Source organism: Capra hircus, chromosome 2, assembly GCF_001704415.2.
Source record: "Capra hircus breed San Clemente chromosome 2, ASM170441v1, whole genome shotgun sequence".
NCBI lineage: Eukaryota > Metazoa > Chordata > Mammalia > Artiodactyla > Bovidae > Capra > Capra hircus.
In genome coordinates this window covers 126,733,853-126,761,518 of record NC_030809.1, presented here as the reverse complement: position 1 = coordinate 126,761,518, position 27,666 = coordinate 126,733,853, and the positions used below count along the sequence as shown (strand labels likewise).

Sequence of the window (27,666 nt, the reverse complement as noted above, 5' to 3'; positions counted from 1 at the left end):
ATCACCAACTCCCAGAGTTCACTCAAAGTCCACCCAAACCCATGTCCATCAAGTCAGTGATGCCATCCAGCCATCTCACCCTCTGTTGACCCCTTTGCCTCTTGCCCTCAATCTTTCCCAGAATCAGGGTCTTTTCCAATGAGTCAGTTCTTCACATCAGGTGGCCAAAGTATTGGAGTTTTAGCTTCAACATCAGTCCTTCCAAGGAACACCCAGGACTGATCTCCTTTAGGATGGACTGGCTGGATCTCCTTGCAGTCCAAGGGACTCTCAAGAGTCTTCTCCAACACCACAGTTCAAAAGCATCAATTCTTCAGTGCTCAGCTTTCTTTATAGTCCAACTCTCACATCCATACATTACTGGAAAAACCATAGCCTTGACTAGACGGACCTTTGTGGACAAAGTAATTAGAGCTATGTTATCGGAATACTCTGTGCCCCTGAGCACACTGAATTTTACTATCAGCTTTCCAAGAGAAAACTTCCTGTGTTTTCACATAAATTGACTAAATTTAACCTGTGAGTAAATATGCAAAACTTACCAAAATTTTATCCTGTTTTGACCTCACAGATGCTCCAAACCACTGATGAGACTTAAACTCCAATGGATCATCTTTGGCATAATCTCTGTTGCCTAAAATAAAATAAAATAAAATTTAAAACATTTTTTAAAAGCATGAGGGTGAGAATCAAAATATGCTTTCTTTGTATAACAGAGTTTATTTCAACACAGGTTTATAAATAGCATGCCTCTGATTAATCAAATTTGGCTACTTATTTCATATACTTTAAAACATTATATACTTTATACTCTCAACTGATCAGAAAAATAAAATGCAAAATGACTTGAAAGTGTCTCAGATTTGTTACTTGCCTTATCAATGATCATAATATAGATGTGTAAAAGTCACAATCAGTGAAATTTTCCAGCTACTAAATTATAAGATAATTAACTATTAAATACTTTCTGTATTCCCCAAAGTTCTTTCTGTAGCATAAAGATATTTCTGAAAATAGAAGGCTATGAAACTCCTCTACAGAACACCAGCAGTTAAAGACTAAAGTAAAAGACTAAGATCCTGCGAATGACGTTATACCACGAGTCGGAATCCAGGAGACATTATTTGGCTGGTAGGAAAAGGAATTAGATTTGGCACACTATATGCAAACATTTATTTTTCAGCCTACATTATTGAAAAAATTATTTCCAGTATACCAAGTACTCGTAAAGCACTATAGATTTTAAAAGAAAAAGATAAAAATCTTTTCTACAAGAAAGTTCTTGATTGGCTCAATGAAAAAAAAATTACAGAAATAAATGCATAAAGTATCAAGAGAGACTATTCTTAAAGACCAGTTTGTTCCTCTTAAAATCTACTTATAATAATCATTCCTTATAAACATATATTTAAATAACTATACTGGAGCAATATATCAGACCAGTGTCAGCTTTAAGAATGCCAGCCAATATGTAAATATCATCAAAAGGTTTGATTAAATCTATTCTCTAAATCTCAACCTTCTAAGACAGTGCTTATGGTTATTCAATTCCATTCTGAGGACTTCTAAGATCAACTGAAGAATTATAAATAAATGATCATTTCAATAATGCCAGACATTTCATAGGCAAGATGAAGGACATATTAGCTGTATAATTCTTTGAACTTTTTTGTTGTTTTTGCAAAAAATAAATCAATAAATAATTTGAATTGCCACTCTCCAAAGTCCTCTATCTGTAGTCTAAACACCACTCACTTTTGTCAGTGATCACAAAGCACCTTTTTATTGGTAAAGGGAGGGAGGAAGGATGAATGAACTAACCAATATATGCCTTTTACCAAGTAAATCAAGGTTTCCCAACAGAGGTTGGCTTGCCTTTGATGCCGATGTTCACATGCCGACCTCACTGGGAACAAGACACATCAGTGACCTAAAGGTCCCCCAACAGTCCATGTGCTCCCTTACATTTCCCATCCTCCCAGTTAGGTTAAATCCATACAACTCATTTTAATCAATAAGTTAAGTGCAGAAGTGGCATGTGTTCCTTCTAGCTCAAGTCAGTTAAGAGTGGATATGAGTTCAGTAGTTATCAAGTAAATGCAAATCAAAACTACAATAAGGTGTCATCTCACACCAGTTAAGAAGGTTGTCATTATCAGATGTGGAGAAAAGGGAACCCTGATACACTGCTGGCTGGCAATGTAAATTGGTGCAGCCATTATGGAAAATGGTATGGAGGCTACATAAGAAATTAAAGATAGGACTATTATTGTATGATCTGGCAATTCCACTCTAGGCATATACCTGAAGGAAATATATCACTATCTTAAGGCAATATCTGTACTCCCTTGTTCACTGAAGTATCATTAACAACAGTCAAGACACAGAAGCAACTTAAATGTCTATGGTTGAATGAATTTAAAAAAAAAGAAAATACAGTCTATAATTAAAATGGAATATTATTCAACCTTAAGAAAAAAAAATCCTGCCATGTCCACCAATATGGTTGGATCTAGAAGGCATTATCTTAAGAGAAATAAGCCAGACACACAAAAACAAATGCTTCATTGTATCACTTATATGTGAAATCTCAAATTGTCATTTCATCTTAAAAAACAAAGCAAAACAAAAACAGTGCATATAAATTCTCCATGTTTTCTCTGTCCCATTTATGAAGCTGAAAAGAATAAATGGTGTGGAATTCCTTAACAAAAGATGCTGTAGTTCAAGTTTCCAAACCATTAAAAACAGCCAAATGATCAATACAAGTTGATGACATGAGCAAGAAATTATCCTTTTTTAAGTGAGTAAGATCTGGGTATTTGTTTTAAGGGAAAAAAAAAATGTTGTTACTGCAGTAGAGCCTACCACAGTTCGAGCAACATATATTTTAAAAACAAAATGCTAAAAATGGCCTGACCTACAACTGCAAAGAGGCTTTGCCCTTGGAAGAATTGGATTCAATTAATAGTTTTTTCTAGGATTTTAGCCATAAAATGTATGATTACAAGCTATATAATAGGATTTTTAAAAATTCCACTGCAAGCTGAGTTCTCTCACTGGCTTTCTATTCTTTTCTGCGAAGGAAATAAAGGTATCGCCCCTTCCCTAACATTAATGAGAAATACAGTATGAACCTGAAACAGCTGGTGCTTGGAGGGATACACTTCCAGTCACTATCACTTGACACCAAAAGAATCACGATCAACTCAGGTAAGCTTAGCCTGAGGGAACTGACTTTATGAACTTATGTATCTGAACAGAAGGTACAGCATTATCACAATTGCTGCCTTCTACTTCTGCTTTCATTTAAAATAGCCTTTTCAGCAAGACCCTAAAGATATCCAAGCAGAAGCACAACTTTTCTGTATTTCTGTATTTTGTTCTATCATGAACGAAAGTACCACATTGGAGAGGTAGAACTCAAATTAATTCAAATTATGGCTCTATATAGTTCCTCACACCTTAATAAAACTTCAATTAAAAAAAAATGCAGACCCAACATCACTATATTCTTGCAAATACAAGTATTCCTGCCTAAAGACATCTGGTATAGCTTCCTCAAAAATGTCAATATCATAAAAAACAAAAGAAAAACAGTAAGATTCAAGATTAAAAGAGAACAACGAGACATGGCAACCCAATGCAAGATATGATCCTTGACTGACTCTTTTGTGTGAAGAAATTTTTCTAGTTACATAGGACTTTATTAGATAACCATATTGTAATAATGACACATTTCTAGTCTGTGATGATGACAGTGCTTTGGTTATATAAGGGAAGGCCCTAGTTATGGGGAACTAGCTGCTATGGGAAGTATTCTGGGGATAAAGTTTCACAATGTCTGCAAGAATACTTGAATCTAGGTGAAGGGGATACCGTTCATTACATTACAGTTTCAAATTTTCTGTAAGTTTAAAATTTTGCAAAATAAAAGTACAGCAGTTAGCAAATACAAAATTGTTTGTACTATAGGCCAACAACAATATCTTTTATTTCTCTTTATTTCCTCTCTTTATCATATTTACTCTGGGCTTCCCAGGTGGTGCTAATGGTAAGGAATCCACATGCCAATATGGGAGATGCAGGTTCAATCTCTGAATGAATATCCCCTGCAGGAGGAAATGGCAACCCACTCCAGCGTTCTTGCCTGGAAAACTCCATGGACAGAAGAGCCTGATAGGCTACAGTTCATGAACTCGCAAAGAATTGGACATGACCGAGCAGACACATACACACACACACACAAACAGACACACACATTTACTATAATAATACCATTAAAAGTATCATAAAACATGAAAAAAATAAATACGAAATAAAGCCATATGCAAAGACCAATCTAAAGACTACAATCCTACCATGAAGAAACAAAACAGCCTCTGCGCACATTTTGATATCTTTCCTAAACATCTGTTTTAGGAATACATGCATATTCTTTTATGTAAAATGGATATTTTAAGCCAGTATTAAAAGAAACACTCAGAGAACAAGATGGCAGAGGAGTAGGTGGACATTGAGTACACCTCTCTCCATGGATACATCAGGATACACATTCAGACACAGAAGTGTATGCAGAACATCAGCTGAGAGCGGACAGGAGTGCCTGACCAGTGGAAAAGAATACACAGACCCAGGCAAAACTCAGGAGGGTGAAGGAACTAGGGGGAAACAGGAGGGTTAGTAGGACTGGACCTGCCCTCGGCGGGGAGGGGAAAGGAAGCAGGGCTCTGATCCCCACATCATGGCAATTGTCTAAGTCAGAGGAGAAACATTTACGGCTGAGAGTGAAACAGCTCATCCGCTGCAGCTTAAATGGAATGAGCATCAGACAGTCCTTGCCACAGCCATACATACCCCGGACAAGGACAGATATCCCCTCGAAGGTGCAGTGGCTGGCAGCTGGAGTTTAGGGATTGCAGAGCAATCCCAGGGCAAGGGCTGTCATTGACTGCAGAGAGATGGATTGAGGAGATGTTAGGGAGGAGATCGTGGTGGGAAATGCCTGTGGAAGAAAGCCAGGCAGCCATGGAAGCAAGGTGATACTGCTGAGTCACATGTAGGGAATGGAGCCATCACCATAGCCTCTCTCCCCTCACACACACCAGCATGAGCAGCTGAACAATAAACAATACAGAGACTGGCCCATCAAACGCCTGATAAACAGAACTACAGCACAGGACCCCACCCGGGGTGCCCCTTTAAGTGCCTGACCCATGGATCTACAGGGTAGGACCCCAGTCAGGGGGGGCCCTTCTACGTGCCTGACGTGCAGAACAACAGAGGACCCCAGGCAAGGGAGCCTTGCCTGCACAGGCAGAGCAAGGGAAAAAACTGGCCAAAGAGGACTTCTGATTGCCAGCTACAAGAGGCTTGAAAAAAAGACTCTGACAGGGCCATAACTCCTGCAGTAGAGGCAGTCCCTGTCCCTGCACACTTGGTACCACCAGGGTCCCTGCAAGCCAAGCAGCTACGCCACCTTCTCACTCAACTCTCACTGGGGCAGAGCTGCCACAGGAAAAAAGTCTTGCATCTATGCTCACAGGGTCACTCTGGTATTGTCCGACTCTTTGTGACCCTGTGGACTGCAGCGTGCCAGGCTTCTCTGTCAGGGAGGGGGGTCCTCCAGGCAAGAATATTGGAGCATATTGGCCAAAACTGGTTGCCATACCCTTCTAGAGCACCATATTTCCAGCTGCCCTCGCCACCAACTCCCCTGAGTACTTGGTGATGCCAGAACTCGACACCCAAGCAGCTGCACCACCTCCACACCTGGCCCTCACAGGGGCAAATCCAAGACCTTCCAGGGCAGCCGCAGGAGCAAGTCCCAATGGACCACCCACATGCAGAGGTGGAAATAAAACCACAATTGAAACCCAGGGGCAGTGTGACTGAGGAAGAAGACCCAAAACCCTCCCACCAGCTGTACAAGTTGCAGATTAAATCGACTCAATCAACTAAGCAGGCTCTGTGTCTATGCAATATATAAAAGGTCATTTGAGAGCTCCCACAAAAGAAAATGCACTAGTTCTGATAGCTGTGGACACTGGGGGCAAGAACACAGAGGATGAGGACCAGATTAGAATCTGAGCTGCCCCTACAACAGCTCCAGAGATCAGCACAGTGTTCGAGGGCATCCTAGGGAAGTAAGGTGGACTGTGACTCCCAGCGAGGGAAAGGACTCTGACAGCAGTGACTCAAGAAAAACATTTATTATTCTTATGTTTTGACTTGTTCTATAGACTGTTTTGAATATTTTTTTTTCCTTTTTTTCCCTCCCTCTTTTGTACTTGTCAACTTTACTGGCACTATGAAATTAAGCTTTTGAGCTTTTTTTCCCGTCAGTCACATTTTTTATTGTTGTGATAAGCCTCTGCCTTTGCATTGGGGTTTTGTGGTTCTGGGGGGGTTTCCCTTTTTTTCTTTTCTCTCTCTCTCTCTCTTTTTTTTTTAATTAAACCTATTTTAATTCCAGGCAAGAATACTGGAGTGGGTTGCCATGCCCTCCTCCAGGACATCTTTTCAACCCAGGGATTGAACTCAGGTCTGTGTGGTTCCTGCATTATAGGAGGATCCTTTAGCACTGAGCACTGGGGAAGCCTCTACTTTCATTATAACATTATTTAACTATGCAATAAAACTATAGTTCTTATGGCTATAAAACTCAATAAATGCACAAATTAAACATTAGGAAAAATAGAATTTAAATTTAGAACACTAATACACTGTTATAAAAGATGCTGTTTCGCAGAAGTTAAATTGCCAAAGCTTGACCTAGTTGGTAGTTGAAAGATGCAGTTTCTTTTTTTTTTCTAACATCAGCAATATAAATGCCAATGTTTGCTCTCAAATGTGTTGCAAAAAGTCATGTTACTAACCTCAAAGCTCTGCTTGCTAGTTCAAGATAATCAGATATCAGGTCAGTCAAATTTTTCTTTTCTTTTTAATTTTAATTTTTAATTTTTTAAACCTATTATTCTGGAGAAGGAAATGGCAACCCACTCCAGTACACTTTTTCTAAATTTATTCTCTTGTTTGCTTTTCCTACTCTTCTTTTCCCCTTGCACTTAATCTTTAATGTAAATAAATCTTCTTTACTTTGCATATCTATTCTTTCTTTCTTTTCTTTTTTTCTTTTCCTCTCGACATATTTGTTAGTTTTATTTTCATTGCTTTATTTCCCCGTTGGCACCTTGCTTTAGTTTTGTTATCCAATTTATGCTTTTCAGTTAATTTTGTCCTGGTAAATAAACTTTTTGTTCACCAGGTCAATCTACTGTACTTTATTTTTGTTGGACTGTTTTGATTTTGCTTATGGGTGGATATGTATATGTATATATTCAGTCACATTTGTTATTATTGTTATAAACGTCTACCTCTGTGTTGGGCTTTTGCAGTTCTGTGGAGTTTTCCTTTTTTTTTTTGCCTTTCTTCTTCAGTTTTTTTTTTTTTCTCTTTTTTGTAATTTTAAATTTTTTAACTTATTTTCTTCTTTCTACATTTATTTCTTTGTTTCCCTATCTACTGTTCTCTTCCCCTTGCAGTTAATCTTTAATGTATATAAATCTTCTTCATATACCTCTATTTAACTTTGCATATATATTCTTTCTTCTCTTTAAGTTCCTCTCAACATATTTGTTAGGTTTTTTTCATTGCTTTATTCCCCACTTGGCACCTTACTTTAATTTTGCTTTCCACTTTGTGCTTTAGCTAGTTTTGTTCTTAACTGGTAAACATAATTTCTTATTTCCTTTGTTTGCTGGAGCAATCAACTGTACTTCATTTTTGTTGGGCTGTTTTGACTTTGCTCATGGGTGTATATGTATATGTGTATATCTCATTATTTTAATTATTATTTGCCTGATTTTATAACTGCCATTTGTCTGGGTTCATCTTTGGTTTCTCATTTGGGGTATTTGTTTTAATCTCACTCAATGATGTAACAAACCACTTGTGGAATCTTTGTTCCTGACCAGAGATCAAGCTTTGAGCTTTTGGAGTGGGAGCACTGACTCCAAGACCCTAGACTACCAGAGAACTGCAAACGCTAGGGAGTATCAAATAGTTAAGAACTCACACAAAGGAAGCCACTTGAATACAACACCCGGCATCACCCACCCACCAGTAGGACCCTGTGCAGGACGCCTCATCTAAACAAACAGAACAAAAATACAAACCCAATCATCAGCAGACAGGATTACCAACTCACTCAGTCTTGCCCATCAGAGGAAAAACAAACAAAAAAATAAACATTTAGAGACAACACAATTATTGAAATTAAAAATACTCTAGAAGGAATCAAAATCAGAATATCTGAAGCAGAAGAATTAATAAGTGAGCTGGAAGATAAAATGGTAGAAATAACTTCTGAAGAGCAGAATAAAGTAAAAAGAAGGAAAATAACTGAGGATAGTCTCAGAGACCTCTGGGACAATATCAAACGCACCAACATTCGAATTATAGGGGTCCCAGAAGAAGAAGAGAAAAAGAAAAGGTATGAGAAAATTTTTGAAGAGGTGAAAATTTCCCCAACATGGAAAAGGAAATAGTTAATCAAGTCCAAGAGGTGCAAATAGTCCCATACAGGTTAAACCCAAGGAGAAACATGCCAAGACACATACTAATCAAACTAACAAAGACTAAACACAGAAAAAGAATATTAAGAGCAGCAAGGGAAAAGTGACAAGTAACATACAAGGGAAACTGCATACGCTTAATGGCTGATCTTTCAGCAGAAACTCTGCAGGCCAAAAGGGAATGGCAGGATATACTTAAAGCACTGAAAGGGAAAAATCTACAACCAAGATCACTCTACCCGGCAAGGATCTCATTCAAAATTGATGGAGAAATCAAAAGCTTTTCAGACCAGCAAAAGTTAAGAGAGTTCAATACCACAAAACCAGCTTTACAACAAATGTTAAAGGGACTTATACAGTCAAGAAATACAAGAGAAGAAAAAAGATCTACAAATCCAACCCCAAATAATTAAGAAAATGACAATAGGAACATATATATCAATACTTACTTTAAATGTAAATGGATTAAATGTTCCAACAGACACAGACTGGCTCATTGGATACAAAAAACAAGACCCATATATGTGCTGTCTACAAGAAACTCACTTCAGACCTAAAGACACATATAGACTGAAAGTGAGAGGATGGAAAAATATATTCCATACAAATGGGAAGCAAAAAAAAGCTGGAGTAGCAATCCTCATATCAGACAAAACAGACCTTAAAATAAAGAAGATTACAAGAGATAAGGAAGGACACTACATAATGATGAAGGGATCAATCCAAGAGGAAGACATAACAACTGTAAATATCTATGCATCCAACACTGGAGCACCTCAATACATAAGACAAACATATAAGACACACAAGACATAAAAGGAGAAATTGACAGTAACACATTAATGGTAGGAGACTTTAACACTCCACTCTCACAATGGACAGATCATCAAAACAGAAAATTAATAAGGAAACACAAGTCTTAAATGATACATTAGATGAGATGGATCTCATTGACATCTTCAGGACATTTCCATTCAAATGCAGAAGAAAACACCTTCTTCTCAAGTGCACATGGAACATTCTCCAGGATAAGCCACATCTTGGGTCACAAATCAAATCTCAGTAAATATAAGAAAATTGAGATCATATCAAGCATCTTCTCTGACCACAACTAGATATCAACTATAAGAAAAAAACTGCAAGAAACACAAACACATGCAGATTAAAAGACACACTTCTAAATAACCAACAGGTTACTGAAGACATTAAAGGGCAAATCAAAAAATCTCTAGAAACAAATGACAATGAAAATACAACAACTCAAAACCTATGGGATGCAGCAAAAGCGGTTCTATGTGGACAGTTTACAGCAATACAACCCTACCTCAAGAAACAAAAACATCAAATAGACAACCTAACTTTACACTTGAAACAACTATAAAAAGAACAAAAAAACCCCAAAATTTGTAGAAGGGAAGAAATCACAAAGATCCAAGCAGAAATAAATGAAAAAGAAATGAAAGAAACAATAGTAAAGATTAATAAAACAAAAAGCTGGTTCTTTGAGAAAATAAAATTGACAAGCATTTAGCCAGACTCATCAAGAAAAAAAGAGAGGAGAATCAAATCAACAAAATTAGAAATAAAAAAGGAGAGGTTACAGCAGACAATGCAGAAATACAAGGGATTATAAGAGACTATTATGAACAACTATATGCCAATAAAATGGATAACCTGGAAGAAAGAGACATATTCTTAAAGTTCAATCTTTCATGACTGAACCAGGAAGAAACAGAAATTATGAACAACCCAATTACAAGCACTGAAATTGAAGCTGTGATCAAAAATCTCCCCCCCAAAAAAAAGCCCAGGACCAGATGGCGTCATAGGAGTATTCTACGAAACATTTAGAGAAGAGCTAATGCTTATCCTTCCAAAACTCTTTCAAAACATTGCAGAGGAAGGAACACTTCCAAATTCATTCTACGAGGCCTCATTCTATCAGGGTGATACCAAAACCAGACAAAGACAACACAAAAAAAGAAAACTACAGGCCAATATCACTGATGAACAAAGATGCATAAATCCTCAACAAAATTTTAGCAAACAGAATTCAACAACACATCAAAAAGCTCATACACCATGATCAAGTTGGGTTTATTCCTGGGATACAATGATTCTTCAATATATGCAAATCAACCAAGGTGATATACCATATTAACAAACTGAAAGATAAAAACCATATGATAATCTCAATAGATGCAGAAAAAGCCTTTGACAAAATTCAGCACCCATTTATGACCAAAACTCTTCAAAAAACGTGCATAGAAGGAACCTACCTCAACATAGTAAAGGCTATATATGATGAGCCTACAGCAAACATTATTCTCAATGGTGAAAAACCGAAAGCATTCCCCCTAAGATCAGGAACAAAGCAAGGGTGTCCACTTTCACCACTATTATTCAACATAGTTCTGGAAGTCCTAACTACACCAATCAGAGAAGAAAAAGAAATAAAAGGAATCCAGACTGGAAAAGAAGTAAAGCTCTCACTGTTTGTAGATGACATGATACTGTACATAGAAAACCCTGAAGACTGTATCAGAAAATTACTAGAGCTAATCAGTGAATTTAGCAAAGTTGCAGGATACAAAATCATTACACAGAAATCACTTGCATTTCTATATGCTAATAATGAAAAATCAGAAGAGAAATTAAGGAATCAATCCCATTAACCACTGCAACAAACAGAATTAAATATCTAGGAATAAACTTACCTAAGCAGACAAAAGAACTCTACCCAGAAAATTATAAGACACTAATGAAAGAAATCAAAGACAACATAAACTGATGGAGACATATGCCATGTTCCTGGGTAGGAAGAATCAATACTGTGAAAATGACTATACTACCAAATGCAATCTACAAATTCAATGTGATCCCTATCAAGTTACCAATAGCATTTTTCACAGAACTAGAATAAAAAAATTCACAATTCATATGGAAACACAAAGGACCCCGAATAGCCAAAGCACTCTTGAGAAAGAAGAATGGAGCTGGCGGAATCAACCTTCGGGATTTCAGATTATACTACAAAGCTACAGTCATCAAGACGATATGGTACCAGCACAAAAACAGAAATATAGACCAATGGAACAAGACAGAAAGCCCAGAAATAAACCCATGCACCTATGGGTACCTTATTTTTGACAAAGGAGGCAAGAATATACAATGGGGCAAAGACAGCCTCTTCAATAAACGGTGCTGGGAAAACTGGACGGCTATGTGTAAAAGAATGAAATTAGAACACTTTCTAACACCATACACAAAGATAAACTCAAAATGGATTAAAGACCTAAATATAAGACCAGAAACTATAAAACTCTTGGAGGAAAACATAGGCAGAATACTCAATGACATAAATCAAAGCAAGATCCTCTATGCCCCATGTCCTAGAGTAACAGAAATAAAAACAAAACTAAACAAGTGGGATCTGATTAAACTTAAAAGCTTTTGCACAACAAAGGAAAACTATAAAGCAAGGTGAAAAGACAACCCTCGAAATGGGAGAAAATAACAGCAAATGAAACAACTGACAAAAGATTAATTTCCAAAATATACAAGCAACTCATACAACCCAACACCAGAAAAACAAACCCAATCAAAAAGTAGAAAAGAGACCTAAACAGACATTTCTTCAAAGAAGACATACAGATGGCTAACAAACACATGAAAAGATGCTCAACATTGCTCATTATTAGAAAAATGCAAGTCAAAACTACAATGAGGTATCACCTCACACCAGTCAGAATAGCCATCATCAAAAAGTCTAGAAACAATAAATGCTGGAGAGGGTGTGAAAAAAAGGGAACACTCTTGCACTGTTGGTGGGAATGTAAACTGATAGAGTACAGCCCCTATGAAAGATGGTATGGATATTCCTTTAAAAACTAGGAATAAAACCACCATATGACCCAGCAATCCCACTCCTAGGCATATACCCTGAGGAAATAAAAATTGAAAAAGACACATGTATCCCATTGTTCACGCCAGCACTATTTACAATAGCTAGAACATGAAAGCAACCTAGGTATCCATTGACAGATGAATGGATAAAGAAGCTGTGGTACATATACACAATGGAATATTACTCAGCCATAAAAAGGAACACATTTGAGTCAGTTCTGATGAGGTGGATGAACCTAGAATCTATTATACAGAGTGAAGTAACGCAGAAAGAGAAAGATAAATATCGTGTTCTAATGCACATATACGGAATCTAGAAAAATGGTACTGAAGAATTTATTTACAGGGCAGCAATAGAGAAACAGAACAGACTTAGGACATGGGGTGAGGGGAGGAGAGAATGAGACGTATGGAAAGAGTAACATGGAAACTTACATTACCATATGTAAAACAGATAGCCAACGGGAATTTGCTGTGTGGCTCAGGAAACTCAAACAAGATTCTGTTATCAACCTGGAGGGGTGGGATGGGGCAGGAGATGGGAGGGAGGTTCAAAAGGGAGGGGATATATGTATATGGGAAATAGATGGGGAAACAGTGGAAACAGTGTCAGACTTTATTTTTGGGGGCTCCAAAATCACTGCAGATGGTGATTGCAGCCATGAAATTAAAAGACGCTTACTCCTTGGAAGAAAAGTTATGACCAACCTAGATAGCATATTCAAAAGCAGAGACATTACTTTGCCAACTAAGGTCCATCTAGTCAAGGCTATGGATTTTCCAGTAGTCATGTATGGATGTGAGAGTTGAACTGTGAAGAAGGCTGAGCGCCGAAGAATTGATGCTTTTGAACTGTGGTGTTGGAGAAGCCTCTTGAGAGTCCTTTGGACTGCAAGGAGATCCAACCAGTCCATTCTGAAGGAGATCAACCCTGGAATTTCTTTGGAAGGAATGATGCTTAAGCTGAAACTCCAGTACTTTGGCTACCTCATGCGAAGAGTTGACTTATTAGAAAAAGACTCTGATGTTGGGAGGGATTGGGGGGGAGGAGGAAAAGGCAACGACAGAGGATGAGATGGCTGGATGGCATCACTGACTCGATGGACACGAATCTGAGTGAACTCCGGGAGTTGGTGATGGACAGGGAGGCCTGGCGTGCTGCGATTCATGGGGTCGCAAAGAGTCGGACACGACTGAGTGACTGAACTGAACTGATGGCTGATTCATGTTGAGGTTTGACAGAAAACAGCAAAACTCTGTAAAGCAATTATCCTTCAATTAAAAAAATAAAAGGTTAAGAAAAAACATTCTATTATTCTATATAAATGTATATACTTTTTTCCATGTCACAACATGTCAATAAAAGTAGACCTATAGCACCATTTTCATTGTTGTGTAATACATCATACAGCTGCACAGCAGTTTATTTAATCCACCCCCTACATCTCCTTTAGCTTCATGTTCAGTAACATTTGTATTTTAAGAGACTTACACATTCTCTCAAAGTCACATCCACTTCCTCTTGAATTTCAAGAAGCTCAGCATAAGCTAACTGACCATGACCTCATTCCTATGTGAAGATCATTCCTAAATGAAGGTTCCTGCAAGGAGATCCAACCAGTCCATTCTAAAGGAGATCAGCCCTGGGTGTTCTTTGGAAGGAATGATGCTAAAGCTGAAACTCCAGCACTTTGGCCACCTCATGCAAAGAGTTGACTCATTGGAAAAGACTCTGATGCTGGGTGGGATTGGGGACAGGAGGAAAAGGGGACAACAGAGGATGAGATGGCTGGATGGCATCATCGACTCGATGGACGTGAGTCTGAGTGAACTCCGGGATATGGTGATGGACAGGGAGGCCTGGCGTGCTGCGATTCATGGGGTCGCAAAGAGTCAGACACGAATGAGCGACTGAACTGAACTGAACTGAACTGAACTGAACTGAATCCTTCTGGAAAATGGAATGTAATATAGAATATTATTCTAATGGATAAATTTTTATTAAGTTTCCCAGATAAACTTATTCTTATACGTAAGAGTTCCCTTACTCCGAGCCTCTAGTCCCTTATACAAACTCCACTCATTCCCACCCGTAGGCCTTTTTACCCAAGGCCCTCTGACCTGGAATACCTTACTCCTTCCATGCTTGATCCTAACCCTAACTGAAAATTCAGCTGAAACTGTCCATGACTCTAACATATGATGAAATGGTAGTCTTTGCTGCAGGAAATATCTGACACACAAGGCCCAGCCATGGGAACAAGTAATTACGGTGGAGGGATGGCAGAGGCGTAGAAAGAGCACTGGGGAAAGGGTGCAGCGCACAGGGGAAGGGTATGCTTTCTGGGTCAAGAGAAAACCCTGTGCAAAGAAAGAGAGCAATGGGTATTCTTGAATTTTTAGAGACTCATAAGTTGTTCACTGTGACTAGAGAAAAGGGTCTCTAGGTGGTCAAGAGCTTTCACACAATGCGAAGAATGAGCACGGCGTTTTTCACTTGCGCTCAGTGCTAAGCAAGTTTTCTTCAATTATACTCCTGAAAGATAGAAGAGAAGTTTTCTTTGTAAAATGATACCAATTCTTTTCCTACTACTTTGAAAAACTGCCTCCATATATATATTTTTCCCTAAACAATGGACTTTTCTCTTAATTTATAAGTGGTAGCATAGGACACTGCAATGCACTGTTAAGTAATATGTACTTCTCATTGCTACCATGTTCTGTGTCCTGTTTTTTTTTAAAAAATGTTCCTATAGCACCCCTACCATTATGATTATGGATATCTGCTTTTGTGGACACCAGATTAAGTAAGCTTAAGCTAAAAAATGTCCAAGAAAATAAGTAGTACATATACTTCAATTTTATTTCTATCATCAAATATTATGCTACACAAAAATCCACATTTTTTTACAATTTGGCAAGCAATTTGCCCACAGGATTTAAAAAAAAATAAGAAACACTAGTCAAAGGTAAAAAAGCATCAGGCAATATGGCTTTTTATTTTTTAAATTAAAAAGCACATTTGAAAAGCCTGGAGCTTATTTAAAACTTAGATATTCCCCCAAGACAATAATTACATCTTAAGGCATCAAGTTATCAACTGTGTTTTCAATCATATTACCACAAAAAAGGAAATCAAGTATATTTGGCTATAATGTATCAGCATGCATTAACATCTAAAACTTAAGTCAACAGTTTTCCAAAAAATATGTATTAATGTCACACATTGCTTTGAATGCCTCCAGCTTCAACAGGTTCACAACCTCAAATTACCATTTCTTTAAGAAGTTTGCTCAATGGGAAGTAGGTCTTTACCAATCAGAACTTTTTTTTTTTTTTTCAGAGACGAATTCTTAAAATACCCAATTCAATCTCAGGCAGAAGTTTAACTCAGATGAAGAGTGAATAGAATTGGGTGGGGAGAAAGAAAAGGAAAGCCTGCTCTCTAAACTCACTGACAAGAAGTTCATTCATGACCTGGCTGAAATTGGCAGCTAATCCAGGGCGCATGAGGGAAGTAAATATTTTGAGTCATGGTCCTGAGTCACCATTTCGAGTGATGCCGGAACTCCCCAGGCTGCTTGGACCATGCCACCAACCTTGAAAGGGAAGTCTAATACAGACCAACTGCAGAAATTCCAGTGCTGGAGGGAATGCTACCTCAGGCAACAGTCAAGAAAGAACAACGATTTCTGTCCACAGTTCTGTAAAACCCCTTGGAATATTAGCTCTGATCTCCCAAGTAAACTAAAAGGAAAACGAAAATCTCATGCAATGGCAAAAGTGAGAAAAAACTGTCCCATATTATGTAAATTAAGACTCTACACTGTCACTTTCAAAAATGCATAGAGGAAAATGTTGCTAGAGAGTCCTGAAGTTAATTAGCAAGTACATCCCCTAAGACTTGAAAATTTACTGTCTATTTTGGTTGGCTTTTTAACTTGCCATTGCACTTTATCAGACTTCCATGATTGAGGACTTCAGCACAGAAGCATACTGAACACCACAAACTATCATAGTTTTAGAGTTGGCCTGCTGATTATAGTAACCAACAGTTTTTTTTTCTCATTTCCTCGAAGTGTTTGAAAAGACACTGTTCAACTTTCAGGAGAATCAGGATTATTTTTAAGACAAAGTCACCTTATCACCCTGAAACTACATTTTGTTTCTTCTTTTCATGCCTAAAGAATATCCTTGGGAACAAAAAGATTATGTCACCTTTTCTGAAAAGGCCAAAGGCAAGAAGAATGCCAAAGCATTAGAAAAGCCAACCAATGAAGTCCTATTTAGAAGTTACCTGTGTATTTAGTCATTTAGTTTCCATTACTTTACAAATAATGAAATGATGTGGGTCCTCAGAGTTTACATTTTGCCCTTAAAAAGTGGCTATTAAAGCAATATAATGTACAGCATAGTGACTTTATTACAGTCAATAGTAACATACTGCATATTTGAAAGTTGCTAAAAGGGTAAATCTCAAAAGTTCTCACTGCAAGAAAAAAATATTTTGTAACTGTATATGATAATGGATGTTAATTAGACATTATGGTCAACATTTTGCAATATACACAAATATCAAATCATTATATTGTACACCTGAAACTAATATGTCAATTATTCCTCAATTAAAAACAATAATGCCACTTCATATTCACTGTTTAATGAGACAATTTGGAGTCTTCCTTAAGTAGCTTTTTACCTCAAATATTACTTTTGTTCAGTCATGTTTCCTGTAACAAATCTACCTGAAAGAAAAATCTCCCAATATGGCTTGCTTATTTATGTGAAAATCAACAGGATAGAGAAAGAAATCTCTTTGATCATTCAGTTAAATAAATAAATCATGGGCAATTCCTACATCTAAATGCATGGAGTGTAACAGTTAAATGAGCAGATAAGATCCCTGCTTTCAAAGGAGAGAAATAATAACCAATTACATAAGATATTTTCAGGCAGTTACAAATACTATAAAAGAATATGAAAGAAAATGAAGTAATCAGACCGCTGCTGACTGACTGTATATTGTATAAGTAAGATAATACTATTGGGAAATAATGTATTTTATTGATTCAGAGTTGCAAATATTCAGATATCAACATCTTTGAAATATGAATGCATATTACAGTCAATGGTGACATAATCAGCAGCATTTTTTAATAGTACCTAATGAGCACATTTTAATATCAAGGGGGTGCAAATGGGCAGTGACTGATAATGAACATGACATTTCTTTATAAAGGGTGATAGAAATTCTCTGGAATTCAATTTTAATAATATCTGCAAAACACTATAAATATGTAAAATTATATCTCAATATTGTTCCTAAAAAATGACAAACTTGTCAGGCAGAAAAGTAGCTGCCATACAACAGAAATGTGTATGTGTAATAAAGACTTTTCAAAATCAATAAAAAAAAACAGATGTATCAGTAGGGAAACAGACCAAGAGTACAAATAGACAATACAAAACAAAAACACAGAAAGAGCTAATAAACACATTAGCTTCACCTAATATGACAACCTTGCTAGAAATCAGAAACGCAAACTGTTGGTGTTGTTCAGTCGCCAAGTCGTGTCCAACTCTTTGCCACCCCATGGACTGCAGCCTATCAGGTGTCCCTGTCCCTCACCATCTCCCGGAGTTTGCTCAAGTTCATGTCCATTGAATCAGTGATGCCATCCAACCATCTCAATCTCTGTCACCCTCTTCTCCTCCTGCTTTCAATCTTAACCAGCTTCAGAGTCATTTCCAATGAGTCAGCTGTTCATATCAGTGGCCAAAGTACTGGAGCTTCAGCATCATTCCTTCCAAAGAGTATTCAGGGTTGATTTCCTTTAAGACTGACTGGTCTGATCTCCTTGCTTTTCAAGGGACTCTCAAGAGTCTTCTTCAGCACCACAATTTGAAAGCATCAATTCTTCAGCACTCTGCTTTATTTCTTGTCTAGCTCTCACATCCGTACATGACTACTGGAAAGATCATAGTCTTGACTATATGGACCTTTGTCAGCCAAGTGATGCCTTTGCTTTCTAACACACTGTCTAGGTTTGTCACAGCTTTCCTGCCAAGAAGCAATTGCCTTCTAATTTCATGGCTGCAGTCACCATCCACAGTGATTTTAGAGCCCAAGAAGAGGAAATCTGTCACTGCTTCCACCTTTTCCCCTTCTATTTGCCATGAAGTGATGGGACCAGATGCCATGATCATAGTTTTTTTAACAATGAGTTTTAAGCTGGCTTTTTCACTCTCCTCCTTCACCCTCATCAAGACTCTTTAATTTCTCTTTGCTTTCTGCCATACTGCTTTAAAGTAGTATCATCTGCATATCTGAGGTGGTTGATATTTCTCCTGGCAATCTTGATTCCAGCTTGTAACTCATCCAGCCTGGCATTTCTCACGGTGTGCTCTGTGTATAAGTTAAATAAACAAGGTGACAATAAACAGTCTTGTACTCCTTTCTCAATCCTGAACCCATCAGTTGTTCCATACAGTGTTCTAACTTTTGGCTCTTAATCTACATACAGGTTTCTCTGGAGACACGTAAGATGGTCTGGTATTTCCATCTCTTTAAGAGTTTTCCACAGTTTGTTATGATCCACACAGTCAAAGGCTTTAGCACAGTCAATGAAACAGAGGTAGATGTTTTCCTGGAATTCCTTTGCTTTGTCTATGAACCAACGAATGTTGGCAATTTGATCTCTGCTTCTCCTGCCTTTCTAAACCTAGCTTAAACATCTGGACATTCTCAGTTCATGCAATGTTGAAGCCTAGCTTGGAGGGTTTTGAGCAAAGCCTTACTAGCACGGGAGATGAGCGCCATTGTCTGGTGGTTTGAACATTCTTTAGTACTGCCCTTCTTGGCAACTGGGATGATGACTGGCCTTTTCCAGTCCTGTGGCCGCTGCTGGGTTTTCCAGATTTGCTGACATATTGAGTACAGCACTTTAGTAGCATCATCTTTCAGGATTTTAAATAGCTCTGCTAGAATTCCATCACCTCCACTAGCTTAACTGGAAGCAGTGCTTCCTAAGGCCCACTTGACTTCACAGTCCAGAATGTCTGGCTCTGAGTTAGAACCTACACCATCGTGGTTATCTGGGTCATTAAGGATATTTTTTGTATAGTCCTTCTGTGTATTCTTTCCATCTCTTCTTGATCTTGCCTGCTTGTATAAGGTCTTTACCATTTCTGTCCTTTATTGTGCCCATCTTTGAATGAAATATTCCTTTGATATTTCAAATTTACTTGAAGAGATCTCTAGTCTTAGCCTTTCTGTTGTTTTCCTCTATTTCTTTGCACTGTTCATGGAAGAAGGCCTTCTTATCTCTCCTTGCTATCCTCTGGAACTCTGCATTTAGTTGGGTGTGTGCTGTGCTAAGCTGCTTCAGTCATGTCCAACGCTCTGTGACCCTATGGATATGCAGCCTGCCAGGCTCCTCTGTCCATGAGATTCTCCAGGCAAGAATACTAGAGTGGGTTGCAATGCCCATCTCCAGGAGATCTCCCCAACCCAGGGATTGAATCCGAGTCTCGTAAGTCTCCTTTACTGCAGGTGAGTTCTTTACCACTGTCACCACCTGGGAAGTTGACTGTGCCTTTCCCTTTCTCCCTTGCTTTGCACTTCTCTCTTTTTTTTATTTATTTAATTTTACTTTACAACACTGTATTGGTTTTGCCATACATTGACATGAATCCATGATGGGTGTACTTGAGTTCCCAATCCTGAACCCCCCCCCTCCCTCCTCTCTCCCCATATCATAACTCTGGGTCATCCCAGTGCACCAGCCCCAAGCATCCTGTATCCTGTATCGAACCTAGACTGGTGATTCATTTCTTACATGATAGTATACATGTTTCAATGCCATTCTCCCAAATCATCCCACCCTCTCCCTCTCCCACAGAGTCCAAAAATCTGTTCTATACATCTGTGTCTCCTTTGCTGTCTTGCATACAGGGTCATCATTGCCATCTTTCAAAATTCCATATATATGTGTTAGTATACTGTATTGGTGTTTTTCTTTCTGGCTTATTTCACTCTGTATAATTGGCTCCAGTTTTATCCACCTCATTAGAATGGATTCAAATGTATTCTTTTTAATGGCTGAGTATATTGTGTATATGTACCACAGCTTTCTTATCCATTCACCTGCTGATGGACATCTAGGTTGCTTCCATGCCCTGGCTATTATAAACAATGCTGTGATGAACACTGGGGCACATGTGTCTCTTTCAATTCTGGTTTCCTCGGTGTGTATGCCCAGCAGTGGGATTGCTGGGTTATAAGGCAGTTCAATTTCCAGTTTTTTAAGGAATCTCCACACTGTTCTCCATAGTGGCTGTACTAGTTTGCATTCCCACCAACAGTGTAAGAGGGTTGGTTCCCTCTTCTCCACACCCTCTCCAGCATTTATTGCTTGTAGACTTTTGGATTGCAGCCATTCTGACTAGTGTGAAATGGTATCTCATTGTGGTCTTGGTTTGCATTTCTCTGATAATGAGTGATGTTGAGCATCTTTTCATGTGTTTGTTAGCCATCTGCATGTCTTCTTTGGAGAAATGTCTACTTAGTTCTTTGGCCCATTTTTTGATTGGGTCATTTATTTTTCTGGAATTGAGGTGCATAAGTTGCTTGTATATTTTTGAGATTAGTTGTGTTGGGAAAACTGGTCAACCACTTGTAAAAGAATGAAACTAGAACACTTTCTAACACCATACACAAAAATAAACTCAAAATGGATTAAAGATCTAAACGTAAGACCAGAAACCGTAAAACTCCTAGAGAAGAACTCAGGCAAAACACTCTCCAACATAAATCACAGCAGAATCCTCTATGATCCACCTCCCAGAATACTGGAAATGAAAGCAAAAATAAACAAATGGGATCTAATTAAAATTATAAGCAAGGGGAAAAGACAGTCTTCTTTCCTCAGCTCTTTGTAAAGCATCCTCAGACAACCACTTTGCCCTCTTTCATTTCTTTCTCTTTGGGATGGTTTTGTTTGCTGCCATCTCACTAGAAAAGTGAGAAAAGCCTTACCCTCACTAGAAGCTAACCTCACCTAACCTCTTTTCATGAGAAAAGATGTAACCTCCCTAGAAACAAGAAACGCTAATTAAAACAACTTGCTTCATCTGCCAGACTAAGAAAGATTTGGTTTAGAGATAAGTTTTATGAATGTTTTCCTACTTCACAAATATGTATCAAGTTATGTGTTAAAGGGAGCTTCCCTGGTGGCTCCCTGGTAAAGAACCCGTCTGCCAAGCAGGAAACATGGATTCAATCACCGGTTCGGGAAAGTCCTCCTGCAGAAGGAAATGGCCACCCACTCCAGTTTTCTTGCCTGGGAAATCCCATGGACAGAGGAGCCTGGCGGGCTACAGTCCATGGGGTCACAAAAGAGTTGGACATGACTTAGCGACTAAATAACAACAAGTGTTAAAAACACACATCCCTCTGATTTCCAAATTTCATTTTTAGAAATTAGCCCAAAATAAATAATTTAAAAGAACAAAAACATAATAAACATGTTCAAAGCATTGTTATAATAGTTTACAAAAAGCTAAAAAATCCATCTACAATAGGAGTAAATTGAGTAAGCTCTAATGCCAGGAGCCAGCGTGAGGAACTCTGCCCGTGGCAAAGGTCATGAGGAAGGAGGCTCGGCATACGCAAAGGCGGTTCGAGCCTCAGGAGACCCCACCCCCTCCTGGTTCCTGATCATCTACCCCCAAAAACCAGAGTCTGCCTGCTTTACTGTGTTATGCTTTCCACCTACTCTTCTGACATTAACAGGGGGCTGTCCCCCCACCACCTTTTTCTGGAAAAAGTTAATTTAGAGCTTTTAGATAATAAATCTCCTGGGCATAATAAGAGTGTTTCAATTCAAAAACCCCTCTGATGGCTTTCTAGCCTGCCTGCCGGACTCTTACAGCTGCGCATATGATTGTTTGTGGCCTCCCGACCACGAGAGGCACAGGAAGCTTAAAACATCCTAGGAATGCAGGGGCTTCCGAGGAGTCAAAATCATTAGAATGGGACTGATTAAGGGTTTCATTTGTTGAGCCAATACTTGCTGCCAAGTTTTCATATCTTTTGTTGATATAGTTGGTATATAGAAAAAACAGGTGGTAGCCCTGGCATTAGCAACATTAGATCTTTGGGTTAAGTACTTTCTTTGTTATAACCCACTGTACCTTTGTTCTACAGGAATGTAACTTTATTTAGTACTTTGAGGGTGATGCAGATTAAAGAAAAAACACTTCAAGGGAAAAAGAGTTTTCTGGTTGATAGACATTTATCTAGGAAGACAGCCATAAAAATGTTAACAGGCCTCTTGGCCAGAAGATAATGTAAGCTACCTGAGACCTTTTGTATACGAGAAGGTACGCAAAAAGAAAGCCTGGTCTCAATAAGGGTCAGGACTGCTGCCCCTGCATAACTCTGCATATTCCATTATTTCTTTATGTACAACTTGGGGTATATAAGCTGCTTTTGAAAATAAAGTCTTGGGTCTGGCACCGATGCTTGGCTCCCCCATGTCGTTCTTTTCTCGTTTTTCTGACTGAATTCCCATTTGGAGCATGGAGGCTCACCGAGTCTACTTATTTGCCCTGGCTTCTAAGACCCACATGAGAGGGAGCCCAAGGCGGGGCACCCTCCGCTATTCAAGCAGGTGCCGGTGGCCTACGTAGACAGTGCAAGTTCCTTGTCTTGGAACTTTATTGGTTTTCCACAGAAACCAAGTTATTCAGCCTCTTTTCTCCACTGATTTTCCTATTACACTATTCTTTCCTAGTCTCTCTTTATATTTCTAAATAAATAAGTTTTTTCTCGCCAACGCCATCTCTGCTTCGAATTCCCTGGATCCACTGGGGCTGGACCCCGGCACTATAATTTTACATATTTATATGTACACAGTTGCGCACGCACGCGCACACACACACACAGTATATATACAAAGGCCACATGGTACATATACAAACATGTTATACACACACAACCAAACATATCCTATAGCTATTGATTTCCTCAGTGGTGGGATTTGGGAGATTATTCTTTTCTTTTTTGCCCTTTGGAGTTTTCTCATTTTTTTCAATCAATGAATGTGTATTGTTTGTAGGTTTCAAAAAGTGAAAATAAAAAGTAGCATGGGTATGTATTCAAAAACCTTCATTTACAAAAGCTCTGTTAAGAGCTTATATATCCCCTTTTAATTAACTTAAGGTTTACATTTTCATCTTCCACACACAGAGTTTCAGCTCATGAAATTCAAGAATATTTAAGTTGTACATGCTCTCCTAGCAATTTTTATATAAGCATTATTCTTCATATAGTCATTAAACATTATATTTCCTAGTACTCAAACTACTGGAGTAGAATGCTGTGAAAAATAATTCATTGAAAAAAACCAAAATTCCAGATATTACTGATGACCGAAATGGAGGCTAATAAACTTCTTTGACTGAGTAAAGAAAACACAGTTTCTTAATATAAAAAACTCTGGAAGACAACATGCAATGGTTATACTTTAGTATTAGTGAAAGAATGATTTGCTTTATAAACTTTAAAGTGTCTTTAAATGTCTCTAAAAGTGTAATTGTACTGACTTTAAAATGACAAGAGATAAAGATCTCTAAATCCAGTGTTTGGCCACAGACTACTGAAAAACTAATCACTTATGAATGTAAAAATAAATCATAGTCTATGAACATGAGCAAGTGTTACTAATTTACTCAGAGTTATCCAAGAATATCTTTTATATATATTAGGTACAGCTGCTTTTCAAAAGCAAACAAGTGTCAGAAAAATAGAGCCAGAAGAAAATATGATAAAGCTCATTTCACTGGGGATTGGTATTTATTTACTGACTGATTTATTACCATCACGGGGAACAGAGAATCAAAATCTCCCTCTCCTTCCATGGGCAATTCTGATGCTTCTGACGGAGCCAGCACAAAGAATACAGGCCCTTTGAAAACACCCAGTGCTCTATCAATGCTGGTTTGTTTCCTCGTAGAGATGAGAAGGAAATGATCCTGAAAGCGTCTAACATTTTAAAACAAAAACTCTTTACCAAAGATTAAAAAAAAAGATTAAAAAGATTTAAAAAGTCACCGTTAAGTCTTAAAATAATGGGGACGAGTCAGGTCCAAACGGGCTGGGAAGAGGATGGTCTTTAAAGGACTACATGTGCTCAGCTTCAGTAAAATATTTAAAGTGTTAAAATACGAACTAACTGCATGAGTGGTAGTTAACTAGTAATAAAAGAATTGGATTAACTGATTTCTAGGTTGTCTGCCAGTTCTTCAATTGTGTAATTCTCTACTGGGGAACAATAGAGTATATTAGGAGAAACAGTTTCATTAAAAAACAACATATATGAATAAACACAGACACGCTAAATAAAAAGTGAAAAAACACACATATATGTAATTCTTTAGTATAAACTTATTTTGTATTAACAAGAGAAGGGAGACTATTTTCTCTGTGTTTTGTAACTTTCTAATTTGCACCTGGACAGGTATCTAGACACCACTCTGAGAGACAGAAAATCCACCAGGAGGACAAAGGCAAACTCAGGCCGTTTCTGAGTCAGCCTGATTGTTTTAATTGCAGTGAGTTGGCAACTGAATGACAGAGGCCAGAGAGCAGCTCAGTTTTCTATTTGCTATTAAATACAAAGCATAGTAATTTTCAGAAAAACTCCACAGCAGTTTTCTTGACTGGAAAATTGGCATAGCCAGGGTTTGCCCACAATCTACACAGCCAAGCCCTTCTGGGAACAGGTGGTAAGTGTTTTAGCAAGTCACTTGGGTGGAGGGCAATGACCTTATGATGTTCTCTAGGACAGACATTGTTGGTGAGAGGTGCCACCAATTCGCTGAATGTGGGACATAAATGTAGGTGCTTCTCCTTTATAAGAGATGTATTTAACAAATCATGCAGCCAAGTCCACATTTCTAAACAGAGACTTCAACAGTGCCAGGTGCTACATGTTCTCCTCTGTCAGTGATCATCATCTGTTTAACTTCTCAGGAAAGATTTACTATTAAGAAAACTGGGCAATGGTCAATCTGTCAGTAACATCTGCTTCCTGAAAAAGGAAAGTATGTTGCGAAAAGATTTTCCTAAATGTTATCGTAAGAGATTACAACACAGACCAAGATATAATCCAGTTAAGGATATCCAGTTATCTTTATTTTATTCCTTTTCCATAACCACTCACTTCCCCACAGCTGCAGTATGAGCATGATGTCAACTATTCTTTCTTCATTTGTATACTGCTTCATCATTTACAAAGAAGGATGAAGACATTCTTCACAGACATTATCTCATTTGATCCACATACAAGTTTGAGGCGTAGGTCTTAGGCTTATTTGATAAATGGGAAAATTGGAGGCTGGCAAACTTGAATCACTTGCCCAAGGTCACATCTAGTGAGTGTCAGGACAGGAATTTGAGCTTTCACCTTCTAGTTTGCATTCTCCATAACAACAGAGCCAAAGCAAAAACAAGGAAAGAGAAAACAAGGCCGACTTATACAATCATGGTTGTGCCCTTAAAGTAGCTTATAGTACGGGTGTGCATGCGTGCTCAGTTGCTTCAGTCGTGTGCAACTCGTTGCAACCCTATGGACTGTAGCCCACCAGGCTCCTCAGCCCATGGGATTCTACAGAAAAGAATCCTGGAGTATGTTGCCATGTCTTGCCATGTCTGGATCTTTGACTCAGAGATCAAATCTATGTCTCCTGCATTCCAGGCAGATTGTTTACCACTGAGCCACCAGGGAAGCCCCTAACCAATATCACACAAAATATTTAAAAGGGCACTATGACAACAGAATAATCCCCACCACCCCACCCCACCACCAAAGGCATTCAAATCCTAATCCCTGGAAACTTCACACCAGGTGAAATGTCACACCTGGACATAGGACATTACACAGCAAAAGGAACCTAGCAGCTGTGATTCAGTTAAGGGCCTTGCAATGGAAAGTTACTCAGGATTATCTCAGTAGGCCTGATGTAGTCACAGCAGGGAGGCCGAAGAGTCAGTATCAGTGACGTGGCCTGAGAAAGACCCAACCAGTCAATCCTGGCTTTTAAAACAGAGGAGGGGGCTACAAGCCAGGGAAGATGAGTGGCCTCTTCAAGTTAGAAAAGGCCTGAAAATGGCTTCTTCCTTGGAGCCCCCAAGCGGAATACAGCACTTGATTTGGGCCCAATGAGACATCAGACCTTTGAAACTGAAGATAACAAATCTGAGCTGTTTTTAAGCCTCCAAATGTATTTATAGTAACTTGTGATGAAAAAAAAATAAGAAACTAATCAGGCATGAAGACAAAACTGAGATAACAGATTAACCCTATCCTGCTACATAAATATTCTTGATAATGTTTTGCATACCAACATAATACAATTTTAGAACATTTTTACTTCTTAAAACACACAGATCATTAGTCCTTACACTAAAGCAGACTTGCTTAAGTTCTACTTTTCCACATCTGTGTGCGGTGTGCTGCCGTGTCAGACTCTTTGGGGCCCCATGGACTATACAGCCCGCCAGGCTCCTCTGTCCATGGGATTCTCCAGGCAAGAATACAAGCGGGTTGCCAACTACATTCAGATAAATTGTGTTTTCTACATAACAATCATTTTGTTTTTTTAGAAGTAGGGGAATAAGAGATAACAAACTACTGTGGATAAATAAACAATCTCCAAGGGTATACTGTATAGCCCAGAAAATATAGGCACTATTTTATAATAACTATAAATGGAGTATAATCTTTAAAAATTGTGAATCACTGTGTTGTACACCTGAAATGTATAAAATATTGTAAATCAATTATATCTCAAAATTTTTTTAAAAAATCATGTTAGTAGAAAACAAACAAATCATACCCCAAAATGACCTTTTAAATTGTAATTCAACCCATGTCTCAAAGTTCAGATTATTCTATCAATTTAGGGAAAAATCAGTTTTCAACCATTATGCAAACCTTGGTTAAAACCTACCAATTTTGCTGAGTCACTAGATGAAGGGGTTTAAAAATCTAAGTGGGTAACTACCATTTCAAAGTAGATGAAATCACTGAACAGGTGTGTAAAATAAAACACGAGGTTTTCCTTTTTACATACTAGTTGTGGTTTTATTTACATATTACATCAAGGGAATCAGCACGGA

At 38.2% G+C, this 27,666-nt stretch overlaps 1 protein-coding gene across 2 annotated transcripts in view; it reads right to left on the bottom strand.

Annotated features, from left to right (window-relative positions):
* ITGAV (integrin subunit alpha V) overlaps positions 1 to 27,666 on the bottom strand; it is a 105,715-nt gene that overhangs the window by 55,876 nt on the left and 22,173 nt on the right. For both annotated transcript variants that reach the window (XM_018054400.1, NM_001314184.1), the window contains 1 exon segment: positions 543 to 634. In XM_018054400.1, the coding sequence (XP_017909889.1) occupies positions 543 to 634 (92 nt within the window).